General features: G+C 34.4%; 1 protein-coding gene across 1 annotated transcript in view; it reads right to left on the minus strand.

Moving 5' to 3' along the window:
- The window catches only part of LOC129222290 (carbonic anhydrase-related protein 10-like), a gene marked incomplete at its 5' end in the record, with an annotated part of 229,274 nt that overhangs the window by 173,328 nt on the left and 32,052 nt on the right, over positions 1–23,894 (minus strand). Inside the window, one exon of the mRNA XM_054856776.1 lies at positions 13,176–13,370. Coding sequence (XP_054712751.1) covers positions 13,176–13,370 — 195 coding nt within the window. The remainder of the gene's footprint in view (positions 1–13,175; positions 13,371–23,894) is intronic.

The raw sequence follows: 23,894 nt of genomic DNA on the forward strand, positions 1-23,894 counted from the left end.
TCTTTTTTGGCAAGTTAGCGCGTTTGTTGATTTCCCAGTCCGAGATAATATTAGTGGCACATGAATTGTTTATTAAATGAAGTATTATTTTTGGCTAATTTGGCAAAAACCTAAACTCTGACCTAATAGCCCTTGCTCCGCATTAGTGAAAAATCAGATCCAAAATGGCTAAACTTAAGCTGATGCGTCGGCCTGCATATATAGCGGTTCTAAGATAACCGGTAAAAGTAAACGTAATGGTAAGTACGAAAGACCATGGTGTTTAGCGTAGTTGCACTTTATTCGATCACTAGTGGTACCCGCACGGCTTTGCCCGTAATAGAAAAATTAAATTAAAGGGTCTTTTGGTTCGCCTGTATATTTACAAATAATGTATGGTGAATGTTCTCGTCAATTGGCTTGTACCCATGATACTTTCGTGTCTCACCCATTGGCTTGTGCCCATGTTAAGGTTAACGTTATGATAATTTCGTAATATACTCGTCCATCTTATGATGATTTTGTTCTTAAAATTGGAAAAGAATAAGAACCACATCGAATTTTCGAAAAATCGCTTCGAGGTGTTGAAGGTTCACCCATGTGAGGTTCACCCCATGCTACAAACTAATACTGTGTCAAATTTCATGAAAATTGGCCGACCGGTCTAGGGGCGATGTGCGTCACAGAGATCCTGACAGAGAGAGATCCGGACAGAGATCCTGCCAGACAGAGAGACTTTCAGCTTTATTAATAGTAAAGATGTCCTAATGGTACAAATCCTTCTTAAAGCAGCTGTTCTCGCAATCAGTTATAAATGCACTTCATTATGCACTTCGTGACTGAAAAAAAGGATTGCCAATGTTTGTTCGAAAACTAATGCAGCAAAATATATTGATTTAGCCTGGAGTTCTTGGGACTACTCATATGAGTACTTACGTTTGCTGAAAAAAGGTATTTTAAAAAATAAATTATCACATTTAGGACTTGGTTTCCTATTAATAAGATTTTTATAGGTATGACTTTCCTTATTCATATGGAGATTGTTTGGGAGCAAAGCCGGTCAATACAGCTGGTAAACCATATCAACTAGTAAATACGCTTCTGATGCGAAGTGTAGTTTGCATGCGCAGCAGTTATTTGAGGGGTGAGAAAACGTAAGCAACAGCGGTGGAAAACAAATGTAATTATATATACGAGGCGCGTTTTTAAAGTAAATTCCGTTTTGAAATAAAAAAAGAACGAGTACAGATAGAGCAAAGAAATTTATTACACAAAAATCTACCACTCTTATGCTATTTTTCGACATTGCTCCCGTGATTTTCCAAGCATTTGTCATAGCGTGGTACAGGTTTTTGCACACCTATTCGTACAAAGTTTCCGTCTGTATAGTCAACCATGAGGACTTTTACAGGGATTTTACTGGGACGTTTTTAAACATCATCTGGGTCTCCTACCACCTCTCTCGCATCAACTTTCATTTGTTTCGGCATCTAAAGTTTTTCCTAGGTGGTCTGTGGCGCAAAAGCAATAATGATCTCACAGAACATGTTACAATATTTTCGACTATACAGGCGGCAACTTTCTACAAATAGGTATACAAAAACCAGTACCACGCTATGAAAAATGCTTGAAAAATCACGTGAGCAATGTCGAAATAGAGCTTAAAGGTGGTAGATTTTTGTGCAATAAATTTCTTTGCTCTATCTGTACTCGTTCTTTTTATTTCAAAACGGAACTTGCTTTAAAAACGTCCCTTGTATACATACACACACACACACACACATATATATATATATATATATATATATATATATATACATGTAGGAACATACTAATGAAATTATAAATGCGTCACTATTTACGCATTAAGCTCTTAAAAGGTATAATAAATTCTTCCTCCCCTTTTTATTATGTTGAAATGTCTATTATAGCATCAAATAAACCACTTAACTCTACCAATAAAATTACTTCTTTCGCCATTTCGATTACACAAATTGCCGCCAATACGAGTGTGGCCTGGGTGACAGAAGAACATAATTGGACAGCTTCTGGGAACAGTTATGGTGTGTAAAACATCTCCTCAAGACGGAGAAATAATTGCGATGAATAATGCATAAAATATTTTCGTCGACGACAGAGTCGACGTTTCTATGTCAAATATAATATATGAAATATTTTGTTCTAAATAAGTTGCCAGTTAGCTAGAAATCGCATTGCCGTCAATGAATAAATATTAAGAAAATTATTTCTTTTTCTCGAAGCATCGTCTTCTTAGAGTAGGTTGTTTAATAGATTTTAAGAAATATTGCCCAATAAGAAAAAATCATGCGCATGCAATTCATAACGTGAGAAATGCTCTGACACAATGCAAAATTAGCATGTACTTTGTGAGTATAGCTAAGTAAAAATTAAAAAGTAATTACCACAAACATTTCGCATGAATTTATCTACACTATGTTTTGGAAAAAACGTTGCATGTTTCGATTTTTGGAAATTAATTAACCTTTTTGCATGTAAAATTAACTTAGGAATTTATTATGAAACGTTTATAAATCTTTTCACACGTAATTCTTAACGTAATCATTGTTTTTTTTTTTCGAGTAGAAAATAATATATACTTTACAACTATGGGAAAAGAGAGTTAAAATATTTAAAATTGCACATTTTAGCAGCTTCATTCAAAGTTTTGATTTTTTAATTGGATAACTTACTTCTTAAATTAATTAGACGTTTCATTTAACAGGTTCAAAATAATCTGGCAATTAAGTAATAATTTGCACGTGGTTTTTATCCCTCAAGCATTGCCAGTAGCAAGCTTTACTTTTATTTTAAAGACGGATTACTAAATTTTTGTCAATATTTCAGCATAACATTGACATTTTTTTTGCATTTTTCACTTCTAGAACTAAACTTTAAATAACCAGGAACTTCATTTCGTATTGTTGCGAAAAAAATTATATTGTAGTTAAATATTTTCTTGAAAGAACCGCCCTTCCGTAAACTGCATGTCTGCTGAAGTTTACATCTTCTAGCTTATTGTTGAAACATTTTTCTTGTCTGGATATTGTCATTTCATTTTATCATAAATAAAAAAATTGAATATATTCGCTTCTGTGTATTTGTGCAACAGAAATGTTAAAGATTTAACTTTACTGTTAGCGCACGAAATTTTTTCATACTATATACTAAATTTTTTGGTCTTACACTTCAGAATTAAATGAGTTCTGATATTATTGAATAAAAAACTATTAGTTGCTTTCGATCAAAAATACAATATTTTTTAATCCTTTTTTTTGATAAGATTTCAAATAAAATTGGATATTTCTCTGGGTTAAGTTTTGAAACCACACATTTTTAAACTTTTGAAGAGCATTGCTTAATTTGTTAAGGTTTTTATTAAGCATTTTTACAATCAAACTCGCGAATAACGAACGTGATAGAACCTCAATATTTGTTCTTTATAAGTGAGTGCTCGTAAAACGAATTCATTAAAAAAATCATCAAAATTCACTCACACCGGCTTTGTTTTTATTTCTGTACAGTATCAAAGAATTTGGTTCACTTGCTTTGAACTATCTTATTGTACGTCCCAGTGTTATTGTTTTCGAGGAATACTCAAGAGCAGAAAAACACCGTCATTTAAACTGCTGGCTTAAAAAAAATGTGAAGTTTTCCTTCATATCAACGCCATTGAGTACGTTAAGGGGGGAGTAGGTGGAGAGAGGATGAGCTGAACCGAAAGTCAACAGATATTTTATGAATCACAAAAATAACGTTCGCTTTAAGCAGTTTTTGCTTATTGAAAGCGAGTTATGCCCTCCTAGACTTAACATTGCACCAATCAAATCATGTTGTTCTCTCGCTAAATCTGAGACCTTGTTAAATCAGGCTTCGTTGTAAGCGAGTTTAAGAGTATATGCAAAATTATCCTAGAATATTAGTTTGTTCAAATGAGTCAATTCTATGCATACGTATATCTTAACATAGTTATTAACTCATTGCCAAAAAAGAATAGAGTAAAAAAAAGGGGGGGGGGTTACTAAGATAATTTAAGTAAAAAATCTTGAAAATTTCTCAGATGATGACAGTATCAGTCCGAACTCTTTGGAAATATTTAGAGTGATGAGTTATTGTATTTGTGTTTCTGCGGTGACAACTTCTTTATTTTAGTATGTGTTGTATGTAATTTCATCACCGTCTTCCTCACGTAAAAAAACATTTGAATATAACTAATAGGCTAAAGTAAATTATTTCAAGTCATAGTATGAAAAATTACATTTATGACAATAGTTAAATTTCTTATTAAACTGAAAATACTTGATTTTTGCAAGTTAGTTATAAGATAGAGGATCTTGCACTTGTGAACTTACATCTGGGACACATATGAAGAGTTTCCATTTAATCTCTGAGACATTAATATTAGTGTAGTACATTTTTAAGGGAAAAACGAAGAACGAAAACATTTATAATCAATGCTTTTCCGCAATTAGTTCATAAATTTATCGTTAATTAAAAAAACAATATTTATCTTTTTTTTCACGATAAAATGGCTATTTGGCATTAGCTATTAGTGTTATAGCTCAGTTTTATGAAAAAAGGGGCAAACAATATTTCAATAAAATCTTTAAAATTAAAGAAAAATAATAGCATTATTATATTTGAGGCTTAAAAGCAATATATATTAAAAATAGTCATTACATTATAAACTGTTCTTGGTGCTATGTAATCCAAAATGATTATTTTCCTTATATTTTTGGAAAACAATAGTTTCATATTGACGCATAACTTTACAAAACTTTTTAATGAGATTGAGATATACAAGAGTTTTTTTTTTTTTTTTTTTGAAATACGTTGACTGCCCTGCTTTATTGAGCAATCACGATTGCTTATTATTCTCACTTGACTTTTGAATGACGTTCCTATGATTTTATTTCCCCCCCCCCTTCCTCTGAAGCCCCACCGTCGACGGCCCTTTCCGATGCTGCTCCTCTGGTGAAAACCATCTCCAGGTTGCGTCCATATCCTACACACACCCACATACATGCTCACACCTACACACACACACACACACATAAACACACACTCATGCCTACACACAAAGAAAAACACACACGATTACATACACGCGCATACATATTCGTGATTGCGAAAAAACATAATTTGAATTCAAGATGTTAAAATTCAATTTTATTTTATTTTATTTTATTTTATTTTATTTTTGAATCACGTTCATATGCTTCTCAAGCTTGTTCACATGTTCTCTCTTCTATAGCAAGTCCCATGTGAACAATTGAAAACATTTATAACTATCAGAAAGTTTAAAAAATATTTTAAACAAAGAAATCTAAAAGTACCATTAAAAAGAAAACGAGATTCAATCTTTTTTTTTGCAGAAATTGATAATATTTTTTATTAAATAAATGACAAATCATTTTCACTTTTGCTCCCTTTTTCCTATCTCCTTAACGATTACAGAAAAAATAATCGAACATATAATTTGGAAATTTTCCCATAAATCATCAAAATTATTATTTTTTTGAATCAGTATGTTTCTATCACTTATTATTTTTTTAACATAAAGCATACAAGTTCTCATGATCTATTTTTAAGTGACATTTAGAGTAATTGAACAAAATGCAAATAATTAATTTGTTCTCCGTGTAATAACAGCTACTTAAGTTTATCTTAGAAATATTTTAATACAGAAAAATTACAGAAACCACAAAAAATACCTCAATATACGTTCATACATTTATTTCATGCTTAATTCAACTATCTGTTACGTATATATCACAAAATATTGTTTTCACTCCCATTTACTGTAGCAAATTAGTTTTCAGAACGTGATCATGGCAATTCATCTGCAATAGCATTAATTCCTTCCACCTCATTTCTAACTTCATTAAGACATCATAAACAATTCATTTAAATAAATCGTTTACATTCATTATATTATATTTTCAGTGAACTTAATTTAACAAAAAATCCCTTTAATTGTGTCAGCTCTTGTTTTTACAACAAATGAGTCCCAATTAAAAATAATTGCCCTATTTAGAAAATTTTAATTAAGACTTACTTTAAAATAACAGACGTTTTTTATATCTTATCGTAATTAGCTATTCAAAATCAGTTATTTATTTACAAATGCCATCGAAATAATTGTTTTTAACATTGTTTTTGTGCTATGTACATACTTTTGGATAAATACGTTTCAAGAGAAAAAATATATTTATATGCTTCTAATGAGCAATTTGTATTTTCGTCCCGTCAGTCATTAGAAAAGTGGTCAGAAATAAAACATAGTTTGAAATAAATAATAACTTAAATAATAATTTAGCATATATTTTTATAAGCAGAAAAAAATATTTATCTATGTCTTGTATTGCAAATATGATTTTATTCATCTGACGACTGAATCCTCTTTTGTATGCACAGATTTTGAACTCTTATAGATCATAATACTTATAGTTTTCAAGCGAGATTTAGTACATTTTTAAACATTAATAAATACACCCTGAAAAGCTAGCATGTATCATCACGCTTGTTTTTGCACAAAAAATTCCATACATTAAATACTAACTAAAATTATTTGTTAAATTTTGAAGTAAGTTACTTTTTAGCAAAAACTTTTTTTTTTTGCGATACGGATTGTAAGAAAATAACGTTGCAATAAAGTAATCACCCAATTTAGTAATCAAACTTTCATTATCGGGACAATAAGTGTTACTGGTGGTTACTTGGCAATATTAACATAAATATTAATTATTATAATCGTTGTGATTAGCACAAAATTTATAGTAAAAATACTATTATTAACAGGATAACGGAAGGTTTGAAAGATGGTTTAAGACTGTAGAACTTGTACTTTGAATGCTGGGCTTCTAAAGTTAACAATGTATGGCTAAAAAATAATGCAATGATTAACCCTTGTAGCATGTATGGGTTCAAAATAACTGTACATTGCAGTTTTATTCAGCACTAGCTGTACCTGCACGGCATTGCCCGTAGTGGAAAATTAAAACGTCTTGCTCGCCCATGGTCACACTTGGTAGTGACATGGTAGTTTGCTCGTCCACCTTATGGTAAATTGCTAGTCCACGTTATGGTTCGTTCACGTCAATTTTCTCGGTAAAATGTTCTTAAAATAGGAGTAGAAAAAGAAAAAACCGAAGTTCTAAAAAACCGCTTCGAAATGCTCACCCCTATGCTATGAACCAATTTTGTGCCAAATTTCATGAAAATTGGCCCAACGGTCTAGGCGCTATTCCCTTAACAGACAGAGATCCAGACATACAGACTTTCAGCTTTATTATTAGTAAAGATAAAGATTATATTTTTTATGTTAAAAACCAAGTTTTTTTTATATTTTTGTCACTCCAATCCACCGTTTTAGTCCATTATTTAAACTCACCACAGATAATGTTCACTTCACGAGATTTATGAAAGAGATCGTGTCTCTTTTATAGCAACAGTAAACAGAAGTTATCTGTTAAACTATCTGTGCTTGAAGAAAACAGATTATTCACTGCTGGTAGTGGGACAATTCATAACGGGTCATTAAGAGAACATTTAAAAGAAGATGCTATCTAACGAACGGCTGCTGGTGATACGTCATTCATCGTGGTGCGTCATATTTCTTGTAGCGTGTTGTTTTTGACGGGAGGTTGCTACTTTTCCCTCTTCTAAATAAAACAAAACCATTTCTATAGAAAATGATACGTGAGTCATTAATCGGGGAGAATATGCTTTGGGCAAATTTTCTGGAACTCCTTTGTACGAAAAATGACTGAATAATGGATGTCCTCTCAGTTTTCTGAGAGTACTATGAATGGAAGCTGCATGGATGCTGCAGCTTTCGTGTTTGGAAGTAATAGCTAATTTTTTTTTCAAATTGAGTTATTTGAAATTAGTGGTATCCGCACGGCTTTGCCCGCAGTAGAAAATGAAATTGTCATTTGGTTTGCCTGTATATTTACAAATAATGGATGACGGATTTCTCGTTAGTTTAATATGTTAATTTGCTCGTCCACGTTATGGTAATTTGCTCGTCCACGTTATGGTACTTTGCTTCGAAAAATAGAGAAAAATAAATAAGTTCCTTAATTATTGCTTAAAATTTTGATAACTATAAATACCTTCTCTAATTCAAATAATTTTAAAACATTAGTTTAATTAATTCTTAAGATACCTCATGGGAAACACTTTCGTTAAAAAAATCCAATGACTCCTAAGTCACCATATGAGGCAGTGAGAAGCAAAGGGATGTAAGAGGCAAAATTAAAAATTTGGAGATAATTAGTGTTAATGGTAGGAACACCTCTCCTGTGTTATTGGGCAGGAGATGTTAGTAGTAGCTCTGGTGAATACTGCTGGCGTCATAATGCATTTATTGCTATTTAAAACAGTTCCTAAGGTCGAACATTTTCCATTTTCCAGCTATATGGCAACTCTGTTATGTGTTGCCTTGTTTTCATGTACAAATTATTTAATGGTATCATACATTATCATGTCATTTCAACAGATTAAGGCCTTCTTTACTCGAGTCAACTTAGTTGAATCAGTGTTCAAAGGAGCTGTTACCAGAATTTGCAATTTGGTAGAAAAGTGAAGGAATCGCCCGACATCCTTCACACGCCGTTCAACTCACCACGCACGTGTGTCAATAACGGATGAATCAGCTTTTTAGCTTGTTCAACTCTTCGGTTGTGTAGAATGAACGCTTGGTAAATTAGTTGACTCAACTCGAATCAGTCTTAATAATATTGTGTAGCAATTTTTCGTATACGAGGGCTATCCAGAAAGTAGATTACGTTTTGGAATAAAAAATAAACAAAGTATAGGAAAATTTTTTTATTATATACAGATGAAAGCCACACTCAAATACTACTTTTCGACATAGTCACCATACAAATTAAGGCATTTATCGTAGCGATGTACGAGCTTGGAAATTCCTTCGTCGAAAAATTCGGCCGCCTGCGCCTTCAACCACTCCGTTACCTCTTCTTGCAGCTGTGCGTCGTCATCAAAACGCTGCATAGCCAGCCACTTCTTCATTGCTGGGAATAGGTGGAAGTCGCTCGGTGCCAGGTCGGGACTGTACGGTGGATGAGGAAACAACTCCCACTTAAAAGATTCAAGAACTTTACGAGTGACATTTGCCGTGTGGGGCCGGGCGTTGTCGTGAAACAACAAGATCTTAGAGCTCAACATTCCTCTGCGCTTGTTTTGAATTGCTCTTCTGAGTTTTTGGAGAGTTTGGCAATACCTTTGAGAGTTTATTGTAGTGCCTCTTTCCAGGAAGTCCACCAAAATCACACCTTTTCTGTCCCAAAAAACAGTCGCCATGATCTTCCTTGCCGACATTGTTTGCATGCATTTCTTGGGTTTTTGGGGAGAACTTGTGTGCCCCCACTGCATTGATTGCAATTTCGTTTCACAGTTCACGTGTTTCACCCATGTTTCGTCACCAGTAACGATGCGATCGAGTAAAAAGTCACCATCCTTATGGTAAGCGTCCAAAAAGTTCAACGCTGCAGCCATTCGCTGATTTTTGTGGTCCTCTGTCAAGATTTTTGGAATCCATCTTGCACAAAACTTGTGGTAACCAAGCTTTTCGCTGATGATTTCGTGCACCAAACTTTGCGAAATTTGTGGAAAACTTAAAGAAAGTTCCGTTATTGTGAAATTTCGATTTTCCCGGACTTTAGCATCGACTTTTTCGAGAAGTTCGGCGTTCACTATGCTGGGTCTCCCACTTCGATCTTCGTCGTGAACATTGGTTCGGCCATTTTTAAATCTTATGACCCACTGACGCACTCCACCTTCAGTGATAATGTTGTCCCCATACACTTCACAAAGCTGCCGATAGATTTCTATCGGTTTACAGTTTTTTGCAGTCAGAAACCTTATTACTGCGCGCACCTCGCAGCTCGCGGGATTTTCAATTAACGCAGACATTTCAAACCGTCACAGTATCTGAACGAACACAGCACGAACCTCTCACTAGCACGGCTAGATGCAGACTGAGCTGCGCAACGCTTTGACCCCAAGATGGCCGCGCTAGCCCCGCCCCTAGCGGACACAGACGAAAACGTAATCTACTTTCTGGATAGCCCTCGTAAATACGGCGTTTTAGATGAAAGGTTGGTTCAACTAGTTTGCAACACACAATAAAAAAAAGTGTACAAGAAACGTTTTTGAAAAGTTGATTCAACTAACCGCCTTCGTGTAACTTTACTCCTGTAATTGTGCAACCTTACTCCCTCATTACGGTGGGAGCATTTTGCACTTAGTGTAAACTTATTCCGGTGGCTAGCTTCGTCCGTAGCATTGGAGTAACTTGATAAAACTGGTGTAACGTTATGGGCGATGCGTATTGTTACACCAGATTTATCAGTTGAGTTACTCCATTGCTACGGAGGTAGATACTTTTCTGAAAGTTGATTCAACTAACCGCCTTGCGTGTAGGAGGCCTAACGATTGGATAAAAGTACGGACAAAGCAATCCATTAAGCAAGGTTGAAAATTCCTCTAAATTGTTTAACATCACCTCAAGTAAGAGTATTAAGGCATTAAAAACATCTGAAGAGTGAAGTGATGACGCAAATAAATATATCAAGTAATATTATAAGATCCACTGAAATGTAAAGTAAAAGCACTAACAGCAAATATGACTGTGACGCAAACAAAATATGTTCGCCAAGTAAGCAAATCGCCAGGCGCCTTTGTTCTTACCCATTACGATTTAAGAAATCGTCTCTCAATTGTTATTACCAAATCAAATTATTTAAAAAGTATATGTCTGATCTATACATAACAAAAACTGGTTTTTGTTCTGTATCAAACAAAAAATCATATTAAAATTCCAATCTAGCTGCAAGCGTTAAAAAAACTGCCATAACAACTGAAAAATAATTCAAAGTGCTTATGGCGAAATAAATGGAATAAAAATAACAACTAAAAAATAAATCCACAACTGCCCAATCAATGGCATCAGGGCATCCTTACAATGGAGCACAATAAAAGAAGACAACTATTGTGGAAATTAAAGAAAGAAGAAGGAGAAGCGAAGTGAAGTGAGTGGAGAGAAAAATGATCCGTTTAAGCGGCCGCAACTTTATTTTGAGAACCTTTGTTCGCCGGCGTCTAATTTCATTAGCTACACAGAATATCTCGTTTCGAGAGTATATTTAATCATGATTTTACTAGCTTGCATTTTTCTGCCGAAAGAATAAAGATCAGAAAATAAAAATTTGATGAAAAGCATAAATTGAATAAACTACGCCTTCTTTATTATATTAAGGAGCTGTGGCTGTTTTATTTTAAAAGTCAGCGACGCTCGGGGACTCGTAAAGTTTCAAAAATCTTTATAATAAATTTTTGCTTGGCTTGGAACATTTTAAATTTGTTTGCATAAAGTCGTTACTTGTTTGAAACTAAAATACAAATTCACGTTTTGATATGATAAATGATTTTTTTCATTTATGTTCTGTGTTCGTGTTTCTGATTCCTTATAAGTTTTGAACGAAATTTGATTATGACTTTTAAAGATCTACTCTGATGAAATTCGCAGTTGGAAATAGAAATGCGGTTAAATTCTATTTTCCAATTTAATTTTGGCAAATTTTTGTGTACAATTTCTTCGAAAACGTTTTTTAGGGGAAAACATGTTTTACGTAAAATAAAATTGATTAGGTTAGGTCTCGTTGCTACATAATCTTTCACGGCAAAAACATGAATTAAAACCACAATGCAAAATGCTCACAAATTTGAAAATTAACAAACGTCACTGCTGGTCAAATGGTAACAAGTCACTAATTGACCGAAATATGACATGTCACAGAAGCTACGTTGCGACGCATTTGTGACAAGTTTCCTCTGACACTGCAGCGTCACTGTAACAACTTCTGACCATGTCACCTTGGTTGTGTTCGATGAGCAACCGGTAGCTCACCGGTAAAAATAATGACGTTGCTTTAGCATTAGCTGACGTCACAGCTGTCACGTGATCAATTGACTGGTCGCTAGCAGTTGAGATCGTCGAACGTAGTACTTGTGATATTTTAAAGAACTCACGACAACTTCAATTGCCTTTTTGAACCGTTTTTACCTGACGAATTCTCCAGTGGTTTATGTAGCTCTGGAAAAGTCATGGACACTGCTCATATGGACGATTGATTTGCACTAAATGTTTTTCATTGTGCTGTAGAGAGACATTGGAAAACCCGTGATTATTGGAGAACCGTAATTACCTGGTTTTCAATTGACCCGGTACTTTAGGGGGGGAAAAAAACTTCAACTTCACTTTGTGACATCGTCGAGAATTGATATTCGTCAGTGACTGCAAGCTCTTCAGGACGTACAGTAAGGATTCGGGATCGTCGAGCAACTTTTCCATACGAGTTGCATTTTCGTCACTCTGCCATTAAGCATACTTTAGCTAAATACATATTTAAGGTAGGCGAACACCCTAATTTTTGAAAAAAAATTCATTTTTAAGTTTTGAGAAATTTAGAGAGCACCAGTGTTCTTTCTAAATCTACATTTGTTTTTTAAATCGGTGAATTATTGAGAAAACTAAAAGAATTTTAAACTCAATTGCACTACTTATAACTGAAATTTACCTTTTCTTTCTTGATTTTCTCATAACCACGTTTTCAAGTTTTTTTTTTTACACCAACTTCTCTAGCGAAAACCGTATTCACTCTAAAAATTTGACACTTTGCAAACACGGTTATTGAACATATTACTGTGATATAAATCTCGAAACTTTGATGTGCATGTTTGAAATAATTATAAATTAAACTTGGGGGACAAAAAGCACGTTTTTTCGGGGAAAAATTTCAAACATTTACCCATAAAACCTGTTTTTAGTTAATTATTTCCAAATTGGAGGGTTATATCACTCTCTGTTAGCTTACGAAAATTTGACTCACAAAAGTTTTTTAAAAATAATGAAAAAATGAATGCACTGGAAGTGTTAAGGTAATGGTGTTTTTTGCAAGGAATATGGCTTTTTTATAAAAAACAAAAAACCTATCGAAATTTTTCTTCAACAAATAAGTAGTCTAAATGTATTATTTATGCCACATTTGATAATCGTATAAAGTTTTAGAAATGTGCAATGAATATTGAGCAAAAAATATTTAGGGTGTTCGCCTACCTTAATTTATTAAATAATGGAAAAAGAAACTAACCTCAGCTGCAAAAGCGTGGCTGCCGATCTTGTGTTCCGAACCTTTGTCGTCTGCTCTTCCAAAGTGTAGATGTATTTCTTGCACACGATAGCTGTACGAGAGGGGTCCGCCGCTGATATTCACTACTGGAGATTGTGGCCCGGTGTCAACACGGAATAGAACTCCGTGCCCTGTATTCTGAATGACACCATTCACCTGAAAAGATTATGCGAATTAATTTATAGTATATCATTTGACATAAGTGTATTATCTGTAACACTTTCACTCCCTATGTAGAAAGATATGAATTGAATATCAGAACTGGATACATAAACAATTCGGACAGCAATAAATATTTTTTCTTGATTCAAAAAAAGTGACCATAAGTGATCATCGTGCTATGAAGAGAAAAATTAAACTTGAAGCTAGATCCACATATTTAACGTGTTACGAAGAATGTTTTTCAGGAGTGTGTTTCAACTGTAGATATTACTAAGCGAGAGTACTTAAAACGCTGTAAGTATGCACTATTAAGCAAGGACAAATGAAGCAATCCAAGTATGTACCGGCAGACCGGTTACAACATCCAGAAAGAGCAGTTTCGATTTTGCAATAGGCTCAACCCCCTCGAATACTCAGTAACTAAGTTGGGAGTAGCTTTTATCAGTACTTAGGCGAGGTGAGCCACTCTTTCGGATACTTTCTGGAGCGTTAAAGTATTTTAGCGTTCCGTGTAGGCACTCGCAGCATTAATAAGAAGATATTATCCAATAGCTTTGCTATCCACTGTTACAGGCTCATTAATCATTAACAAGCCGAAACTGTAGCCCTTGAATGTCGTAACCTGGCTGTCTGTACATGCTTTTAGATATTATTCAATTGAAAAAAAAAAAAAAAGAAGACTAAGTGAGTCTTGCTAGCAGATACATCTCAGGTCATTTTATATTGGCGCTTTAGTTTGTAGTCCAAATCCGGCCAAAGTAGGTTGGTTTTTAAGATGTAGAAAATTGTAGACGTCCATGTGACGGGTTAAAAATCCCTTGATCATCTAATTGGCTTAAATGATCTTGTTCGTTGTGTCAGGTTGCCTAAACAAAATGTAAACAAGGTGTCAAAATTTCAAATGGTAATGGTTCACCGATAGCTGTGTCTCATCAAGGAATAATAGATAATACACTCTGAGATACTAGATACAGTACTTGTAAAAAAAAATTGCACCACCCTCATATTTTCACAACAATGGGATATGTGAAAAGTTTTGGTCGACCGATTAACGATGAATGTATGTGAATTTCTGCAAAAGTTATGAAATAAACATTTAACAGCAGGAATCCGATAATTGTTTACTTTATTTATGGAAATACATGGCCAAAACTGTAACAAGTACAATGTGAAGTGCATATACGTTGCCAATTGAACGACGATAAAGTAAGTAGAGGTTTTAATTGTAACATTCTTTATAATCAAAAATAAACATAAGTAACATGTTGAATGTATTCTTTACTGAACTCATGGTGCCAGACACGAATTATTGATTCCCGGAGTTTTGCATGTGATGTTGGCTTATGTTTCATCACTTCTACACCCATTCTATTCCAACAATTTTCGATCGGATTTAGATCGGGGCTGTTTCCGGGCCAAAGAAAACTGCTGACCCCATGCTTCTTTTTCCATTTCTGAACCTGCGTGTACGTTTAGAGGAAAAAAAATCTTAATCCCACGTCAATTTAAGTCTAATGGCAGGATGAAAGTTTTTAAATTGTTACTTACCAGTTTTGCCCTACGGCACGGAGCAGAATCATCCTGGAAAATGACATTTGGAACTAAAGTAAATTGATCCCGGATAGTAGGAAGCAATTTCTCCTCCAAAATGCCAATATACACCTGAGTGTTTACTGTTCCTTGCACAAAGTGAAGCCCACGAACTCCTTGATCAGAAATCCATCCCCAAATCATCTGGGATACGGGATGCTTGACTGTGTGTTGAATGCAGTTGGGATGATATTCCTCTCCTTTGCGGCGTCTGTGTGCTGTCCGTCGGACCCATGCAGATTAAATTTGCACTCGTCCGAAAACACAAGTGATTTTCATTGATCGACAGTCCACCCTTGGTGAGCTTTTTCCCAGTCTAGACGTTTTTTCCTCAGTTTTTGGTCAACAGTGGCTTCTTTCGTGGTCAACGTACCACCAAATCCGCACCACACAGTCGTTTTCGTACAGTTGACGTGGATGCGTAAACATCCGATTCGTTTTCCCATGCTGTTCTAAGGTCTGTGGCAGATGACTGTTCTGAAGACTGAGTCGTATCAAATACCTGTCCTGGACTGCATTGGACATACGTGGACGACCACTGCCACTTTTTCTTAATGTGCTTCCAGTGCTCTTTAACTTGTTCAGTAGTCGATTAACACTCAATTGCGAACAGTTTATTCTTTTCCTATGGAACGTGACGACAATTCTTCTTTGTCCAATTCAACGGCAACACTCTTCCTTTGTGGTGTGAGTTGAACGTATTTCGACATACTGCAACTCATAAGTCCAGATCGTAAATGAATGCGTCGGACGTTCAACTGTTTTTTTTTATACAGTTAGAAGGATGATGCAATCTTACGCAATTCTTGTTATACGATGCAAGAACCGTTAAATATTTCCTAATTATAAATGCTAAACATATTTGGATTTCGCGGGGGTGATGCAATTTTTTTTACCACCACTGCATTTAGTCAAGTTTTGGCCTCATTAGAAGTAACACAACAAGGTCAAGTGTAATGAGTGAGATATTTGCCGAAAACAAATAAACGACTCTATATGGTATGGTCCAGAAATTTGCAATCTTCAATTTTGCCTTCATTTTTTTTTTTAATTTTTCATAATCCACGAAACTTAAACTCCATTATCATGCAATTGCTAAAAATAGGTTGAACATTTTTTACAATGCTGAAAATAAATTTGAAAACAAAATCTATTACGTAAAGGCAAATGTAAAAGTACTTACCTACCCGACAAGCATGAAGAATTTTCAAATTCAATCTCAGCAAATATTAAAAAGTGAAATTGCATCGTTACTCTTTTGACGTGTTATTGCGGAGACTTATTAATTTATGTTCATGGTTAAACATATATAAATAAATAAAAATAATTAGGCGTTTTTTTATTTAGTTGTCTTAAATACTTGTCTGCTAAATTAATTCAACTGAATTTTCGAAAACTTAAGCTCTTTAGAAATGCATAAAATGCAGAACACTAACCTGGAATATTGAAGTTCGACGACAAAGAAATGTTAAAGCAATGGCATGAAGAAGTATTTTTCCAAAGTATCAAACAATAGTTTTTATGCCGTTCTATTGTATTAAAACGATCATTTTCGAACATTTTTGCCTTTTTAGAACTTTCGAACTGTCCCATTTCTCGTTCTTCTTGCTTATAAGCTCTAAAAAATTCAGATAGTAGAACATTTCGCCTATTCTTGGAGACGAAATGCACTTTATAGCCGATACAGGATGAAACTGACTTAGAAAAAGAATGTTTCGAACCGTTGGGGATCATCATCTTTTTTCCTCTGCCATAAAAAGGAACAAAAAAGAAAGTATTTGGAACATTCAAGAGTTTTTATTTTACGATCCAGCTGGTCTTTTTGTTTTATCTTCGTAAGAGTTTAATCGTTCGCTTTAAATTCTTGCCATTGGCCGTTTTATCCGAACCTATAAAAACTAGGAACTACCAGAAATAAGCAGATGGCCGCTATGAAATTTACCATGTAATAATACTATTTTATGAACATTGTTCGTTCGATTTATTTCGCTTTAGAATGCCACTAAGAAATACCTACACCATCAAGAGCTTTTTTTTTTCTCGTTTCGGGGAAAGAATGGACAAAGATTTAAAAATAATTTCATGTTCAACAAACGACACATTCTCTTAAGTAATTATAAAGCGTCAAAGTGTTTGAGCTGTAGTCCAAATAATAATTATCTGTAACCATTCTTGTATGCTGGTTTGTACATCGATGGTGGCACAGATGAAGTTTGTCTCGCTGTCACTTTAAGCTTTTAATTAGCAGCAGCCATAACTTAACTACCATATATTCAGCTCAATTCACTTATTGTTGAAGTGAGGTCTATTGTTTACTTCGCAGAATTTATTTATTTATAATATAAAAATATGTTTACGTCTATCTGTCTGCTCCTCTAGGCCGTTTGTCTGTGTAGAGTCAAAATAGGCGTCATCGGATTAGAAATATTTCGAACCTCTGGTCAACTTGATGGAACCAGAAATATCAGTAAATATATCTATGCTATTAAAACGAAATCACACTTGATCGTGTGGTTGTATAACAAGGAGATCTTACGATCTCGGAAATTCAGTTTGGGGAAAAAACTCTGCAGATTTGTAGTAACCTTTGAGAGTATCCACACAGTAAAGTAATAAAAAGCGCACTAGCCAGAACATTCCGAACCAATTTTACACGCAGCTTATCTGTATTAGTAGAGATTCCTCGCCAGCAGCAGCTCGGTGGCTATGTGGTCAGCGTGCTGGACTCCCATGCAATCCATCCTGGGTTCGGTACCTCTCGAAGAATTTTTTTTCTATAAATTTCTTAAGCGACTGTTACAGCTAATTGAAATTCGAATTGAAGAAAATAGTCAATTTTTAAAGACGTAATGTATTTTTAATAGAGAAAATAGAGATAAATTCAATCGATAATAAATTATAATTTGAACTGCTATGACAACAAAATTAGAGTAGGGCTTGTTGATTTATGTATAAAATTTAACAATATAGTTTTTGTTTATTAATTCAATATTTATATACATACACCAGAATGATACTTATCATAAAAACATGGAAAACAAAAACTGTTTTGACACCTTGCACAATGTATAAAGGAAGATTGTTTAGAGAAGCAAACTTTCTGTAAAAGTCGTAGGAAAACATACTTCATTAATATTCATGTACATTTCTCTTTCGTCCGATAGTTTGGAAGTATACCAGGCATACCGAATGATTTTATTAAAAATTGGCGATGGATAGCTGATTATGGACTATTGATTATATTTTTATGCAGTCTTCAGGGGGGTTTATTTTTCTATTATTTTCAACGAGAATACGCGCAATTTTGTATACGCCACATTAGATTCCTTACATGTCTATTAAAAATACGTCGCAAGATTGAACAAGTGAGATACATTTCGGTGAAAAAAATAATTATTCTACAAGTATGGAACCCGAGATGGATTGTACGGGAATCCAGTACGTGGACCACATAACCACCGATCTGCCTGCTAGCAAAAATCTCTATACTAGTATATAAACTGCGCGTAAAACTTTACTGTGCGTGTAAAACTTACTTTACTGTGTGGACACTCAATGGGTACTACTAATCTGCTGAATTTCATCCCGATCTGAATTTCCGAGACCGTAAGGTCTCCGTGTATGTTTCTGTAACATTATCTCATCTTCAATGTCTACCAGGTCAATACTATTACCGTTAGTTACAGGACATCCAGGGAAAACTATCAGCAAAGTCCTCTATAAAGCTCAGCTAAACCTATTTTCAGGGTTTACAATTATCTTTTGTTTTCTTCTTTTTTTTCTGAAGATGATTTTGACACTGTTTTTTATGAAATTGTTCCAAATAAATAGTTGTCGTGCGATCAATTTCAATATTTATTTAAATATTTTACCTTCACTGTTTTAAAGATTTATAACCGTCAAGCTTTAATTTACAGAATAATTAGTCACATGATTTTTGGGAATATTCTGAACACCATCTTTGATTTTGTCAAACCTCCCACAGCCTGTCCGTGACACTATAATCTTCTTCGAATCTCGTAGAGCATTTAACTGTTGCTTAAAATTCGTGGCAATAACCACCTATAGATCTTCCTATGGAAAATACACTGAAACGACATCTATAACATTTCCCGTGTCGTAACGCATCATCGAAGCCATTATTTTCCCACTTGCTTCTGGAGCGCAAACTGCTTTGGCCAAAAGTAAAACCGCGTGAAAATGGAATAGGATGCATAACATTGAATATAAATGGTATGACCCCATCTGCAGGATGTTACGTTCCCGTTAATGTATCTATATTTATACAATGGTTCCGCCATTATTTTTGTCATGGAAATATTGATTATGTAAATGGGGTGTTATCTGATGTTTTAGATTAGATCCGATGTTTTTTGTAGATGGAAGGATATTGCCAGAGATATATAGCGTCAAGATTTTGCTTCGGTTGGAAGAAAGAAAAAGCAATCGAGAATTTATGTCGCTATTTCAAGAGACAGAAAGATTATAACAACATATGTTAGACATAGCACTAACAAAATAGGTATAAAAAAAGTTCTTGAAGGACACTTTGCGTACGTAACTTAAAAAGTTAAAGTAGTAGGGGGAGCCTCTCCCGCCTCAGGAGCGATGGCACACCCTCCATACCATACCCCCCCCCCCAAAAAAAAAAAATAAACTGAAGCACTCTCATTAACAATTTTAATGTAATAGTCTGCACCATGCCGCCCCCACTCTTGATGATGATGCCAGCCCTTGATGATCCCCTGAGCAACCCTGAAAATGAAATGTTTTTTATTTCCTTTCTATTCAGGCTGCGGTGGGGGCATTGCCTTTTGCAGACCTAGTGTGATCCCACGGCATAGCATCCACTCTTTCACGTAGCACCACTATCGGAGGGATGCCATTGTCATGAGAATTTTTACGCAAAGTTTCCCCACTAGATGGAGGCACATGGACTATATTCGATGCGAAACTGCAGTAGGAATTTAATTTTGCGTACTCCAAACCAAACAATTACTAGAGGGATCTCGTACCTGCCGCATAATCTTACGACAGAATTGAACAAATCGAAAACTGATTTTTATTTTATCCCAAAAAAAGACATCCTTCCTTTCAATTCTAGAAATTAAATTTATTTCCTTTCAGCATGTTCTCTATCAATGGGGCAGGCCATCGTTCTATGGTTAAAAAAAAGTTTCCGATTTCCATCGGGCAGGGCAAGAAAAAGGTGCCAAATGACGTTTTGAGGTTATAAATAAGATTTCATTCAATTAGGAGTTCATTTTTTGAATCCGGATTGAGTATGAAAAACCCGTACTTAAGGAAAGAAGTTTATTTTCATAAAAAAACTGAAAATGTCAATTACAAATATATATAACAACTTAATGTTGTCAAAGTATTAATCATCTATTTACAAAAACGTTTATGATAATCATTAATTTTCAAAATTTAAAATATTTATCTAAAAATAGCTTAAAAGTCCTTATGATCTAGTTTTGGCATAAGTTTCCTTGACTCCAGTTGGTACTTTATTAAAGCTTCTCTTTTTGCACAATGACAATAAAATTTACAGCACTAATTTCGAATGATTTAAAGAGTTTTTAGAACTAACAAAAAGCATTTCTGCTAGACACTTTTTCCAAAAAATACCAGCGATGATTGGAATAAATGCTACTGTCAAAAGTAAAACTAAAAGTATACTTCAAACTGTTAAAAATAAATAGTGTAAAAGTATTTATTCCATTCAAAGCAAATCTATTTCCCTGATAAGCTAAAATAAGCAAAATGCTCGCAATAAGTTTTATGTAAGCTTGCGAAAATCAGTTTTGAATTTAGTCTATAGATTATTCCAGTGATTTTATATAAGCGTGAATAAATCTGTCTGCAATATATTGCTTCTAAATTTATTTGGAATTGCGTAATATTTTCGATACATTAGTTTTAAATCCAACGCACGTAATACATTCATTTCACATTGAAAAGCTATGAATTTTACAGTAGGGGATATTTCAAATATAAAATGAATTTTTCCAGTTCTAAAATTTTATTTCCAAATTAAAAATATTAAAAAAATTTACAACTTGACACCTTTTCCGAGTCTGTAGTAGTGCATAAAGTAAAATTCTGCATCATTAAATCGAAAATTATCTATTGAAATAACTTTTGATGTAGCGTTTGCTTCTTTTGTAAAAAAAAAAAAAAAATATATATATATATATAGGGTAGGCCGGGGCACGTTTACGCGGATTTTTTTCAATGAATTTTCTGATTTTTATGTTTTAACCTAGGAAATTTTAGACCTTGTGGTTTTATGACACAGTTAATTAAGTCATAATTTGTATATTCAGTTGTTGCTCAGCTTGTGTTTTTAACCGTAAACAATATGTTTTTTAAGTCCAAGTCGGTTGCGTAAACTTGCTCCGAACACGGGACAAGTTTACGCATCGAGAGGGGCACGATTTCTCCTATTAAAAATGATACCAAAGAGTAAGTGAAGTATATATTTAACCAAGTTTATATGTTTTATTTGTCGTAAAACGCTTAAAAAATAAGAAAATTACAAATAATTAATTGTATAATAAGGACATATTGTATTATAAGAACATTTTATAGGCTAAACTTAAATTATAGCGCTTACTGCTAATTAAAAACAGAAACTATTTAATCATCTTTTTCATCACTGTTGGATTTACTAACAAAAATAAAGTATTTCTTTTCCCATGGGCCGTGGTAGCCCGATCGGTAGAGTGTCGGATTCGGGGCCGGAGGGTCCTGAGTTCGAACCTCGATGGGCGAAGACCCACCGTCGTCATTAAAGGGAACTGGGCGACGTTAAATATGCTCGTGGTCTCAATGTCCTCCAAGTGAAACGATACCTCTGCGGGTGCTAGCACCAGGTAGCTATTAGCTCCTGGTCTAGTTATGTATTCTCATTAACTGTTCGATCCGATGATAGTGCTGCCATCTATCGGTGTAAAAAATAATGGAGGCAAGGCACTTAGTATGCAAGGCACTTAGTATGCAGTCCTCGACATAAATACATTTGTAGTCAGTTGTGAATCGGAATCGGAATTCTTTTCCCATACTTGTCGTGGGACAGCGTTTTGACATTTAAGACATTGAACCCTGTCTAGTCCTTTTTTTTTCAATTGGTTGTTTGCTTTCAAACAATGGATACAAACACAATTTTCTACTTCGTAAACATAATCGTTAATTTCCTTTTTACAGTGTGTACTAACTTTTTCAATGACGCAGGTTTTGGTTTCAAACTTTTTTTTGATGTCTTCCATTTCTGCTTCAAAAGAAACTTGTAAATTTTAAAAGAATTTCCCCTTTTCGTTTTGCTCTGCCTATTATGTTTTTTCCTTTGTAGCTTCTAACTGATCTTATCTGAAAGCTCCTTTAATCTGAGTATCAGCTGGGATTGTGAGCATCCTCTTTTTTTTCTCTCTCCTGATTCTAGGTTTTGGTCTTACTTTTTCAAATAGCCTCAGTTGGGGTAATCCATATGTGACAATGTGGAAGGCCTGCTGCGCGAAATACTTGGATTATCCTTAAACCTTCTCATTATTTTGACATCTAACGTGGTTCTGTTAGTGTTTTGACCGTAATGCCTTACCATCTTTAAAATAAAGAAACTGTATTACAGGCTGCATAGTGTATAAAGTTAAGGTTGAGCAGGCATGAATACAACACTATATGATTGTAAGCTATAAGATACGAATCTATTTCTTAATTAAAAATGATAGGAGACTTTCAAAACTAAATAACCTGAAAATACTAAAGGTTTGAGAGAGTGCAGTGTGAAAAAAGTGTCCGCAGCCCGTTTAGAGCTAAGACAGTAGTAAGACACAGTACACTGTAAAAAAAATGTATTCAAAAATGAAACTCTGAATGTATTCATTTTTTTTTTGAATACAATTGATTCAAAAATGAGTAAATGTGGCATCAAATACAAACATACGAGAAATACGAGTCATGAAATGAGTACATGTGTTTCTCAAAATTGAACCTTATTGATTCGGAGCTATATTGAGTAATGAAAGTATTCAAAAATGAGTAAATTTTCATTATTTTTGAATACCCATTTTTAACAGTGTAAGAACGCGCGTAAATGTGCCCCGATGAAAATGCGTAAACGTGCCCTGTCGTCAAGTTTGGATTTATTTTTAACTTGCAACAAAATTTAATAATTTTTCTGTCCATACAAATAAATTTTGCTAATTTTTATATATTTATTTGTTTTCAACGAAGTCTTATTTATTCAAAAAAGCTACAAAACGTTCCACAAAAAATTAACTCAACTTGGAAAAAATCAGATTATTCTTTCCACATGCTAGTTCGAAGTTCGACTGATGCTGAAAAACTTTTGAGAATATTTGCTAGGGAGCATCATCAATCTCGTATGATTGTTGGCTTTCCAGTTATAACTTAGTTTGGAAAAAGGGCGCTGCGTAAACGTGCCTCGGTCTACCCTCAGTGGCGTTCCACCCATGGACCAGAGGGACTAGACTGGTCCCTTAAATATTTGCCCCTTCAAAAAAATTACCTTGCAGAATAATTTATTAAGAAAAAACGTGAGCAGAGAAACAAGTTTATTTAGAAAGCGCTACTTCTTTTACTGCTCCTCCCTCCCTTTCTCCCCTGTGTGCGATGTCTTAAATGGACTTGTTCGAGGGACTAGCTCTTAAGAACCTTTTCCCCAGATCTCATATAGCTTTGTTAGATCCTTGGCGTTCGCTCGAAAGCTTATTTGATTATTTCACGCATTTTTTAATCCAACGGATAAATTTTTGTTTCCGTACCTAGTGTACAGGTTTCTATGTGAGCTTCAGGAAACAACAAATTCACTAGTCAAAGTTATTTTCCTGCGTCCATTGTGTTTTTCTTTTGTAATGGAAGGGGACTCGGTCGAAAAAACAAGTCCTCAACTGGACGTAGTTGAGG

This window comes from Uloborus diversus, chromosome 5 (genome assembly GCF_026930045.1).
Source record: "Uloborus diversus isolate 005 chromosome 5, Udiv.v.3.1, whole genome shotgun sequence".
Classification (NCBI taxonomy): Eukaryota; Metazoa; Arthropoda; class Arachnida; order Araneae; family Uloboridae; genus Uloborus; species Uloborus diversus.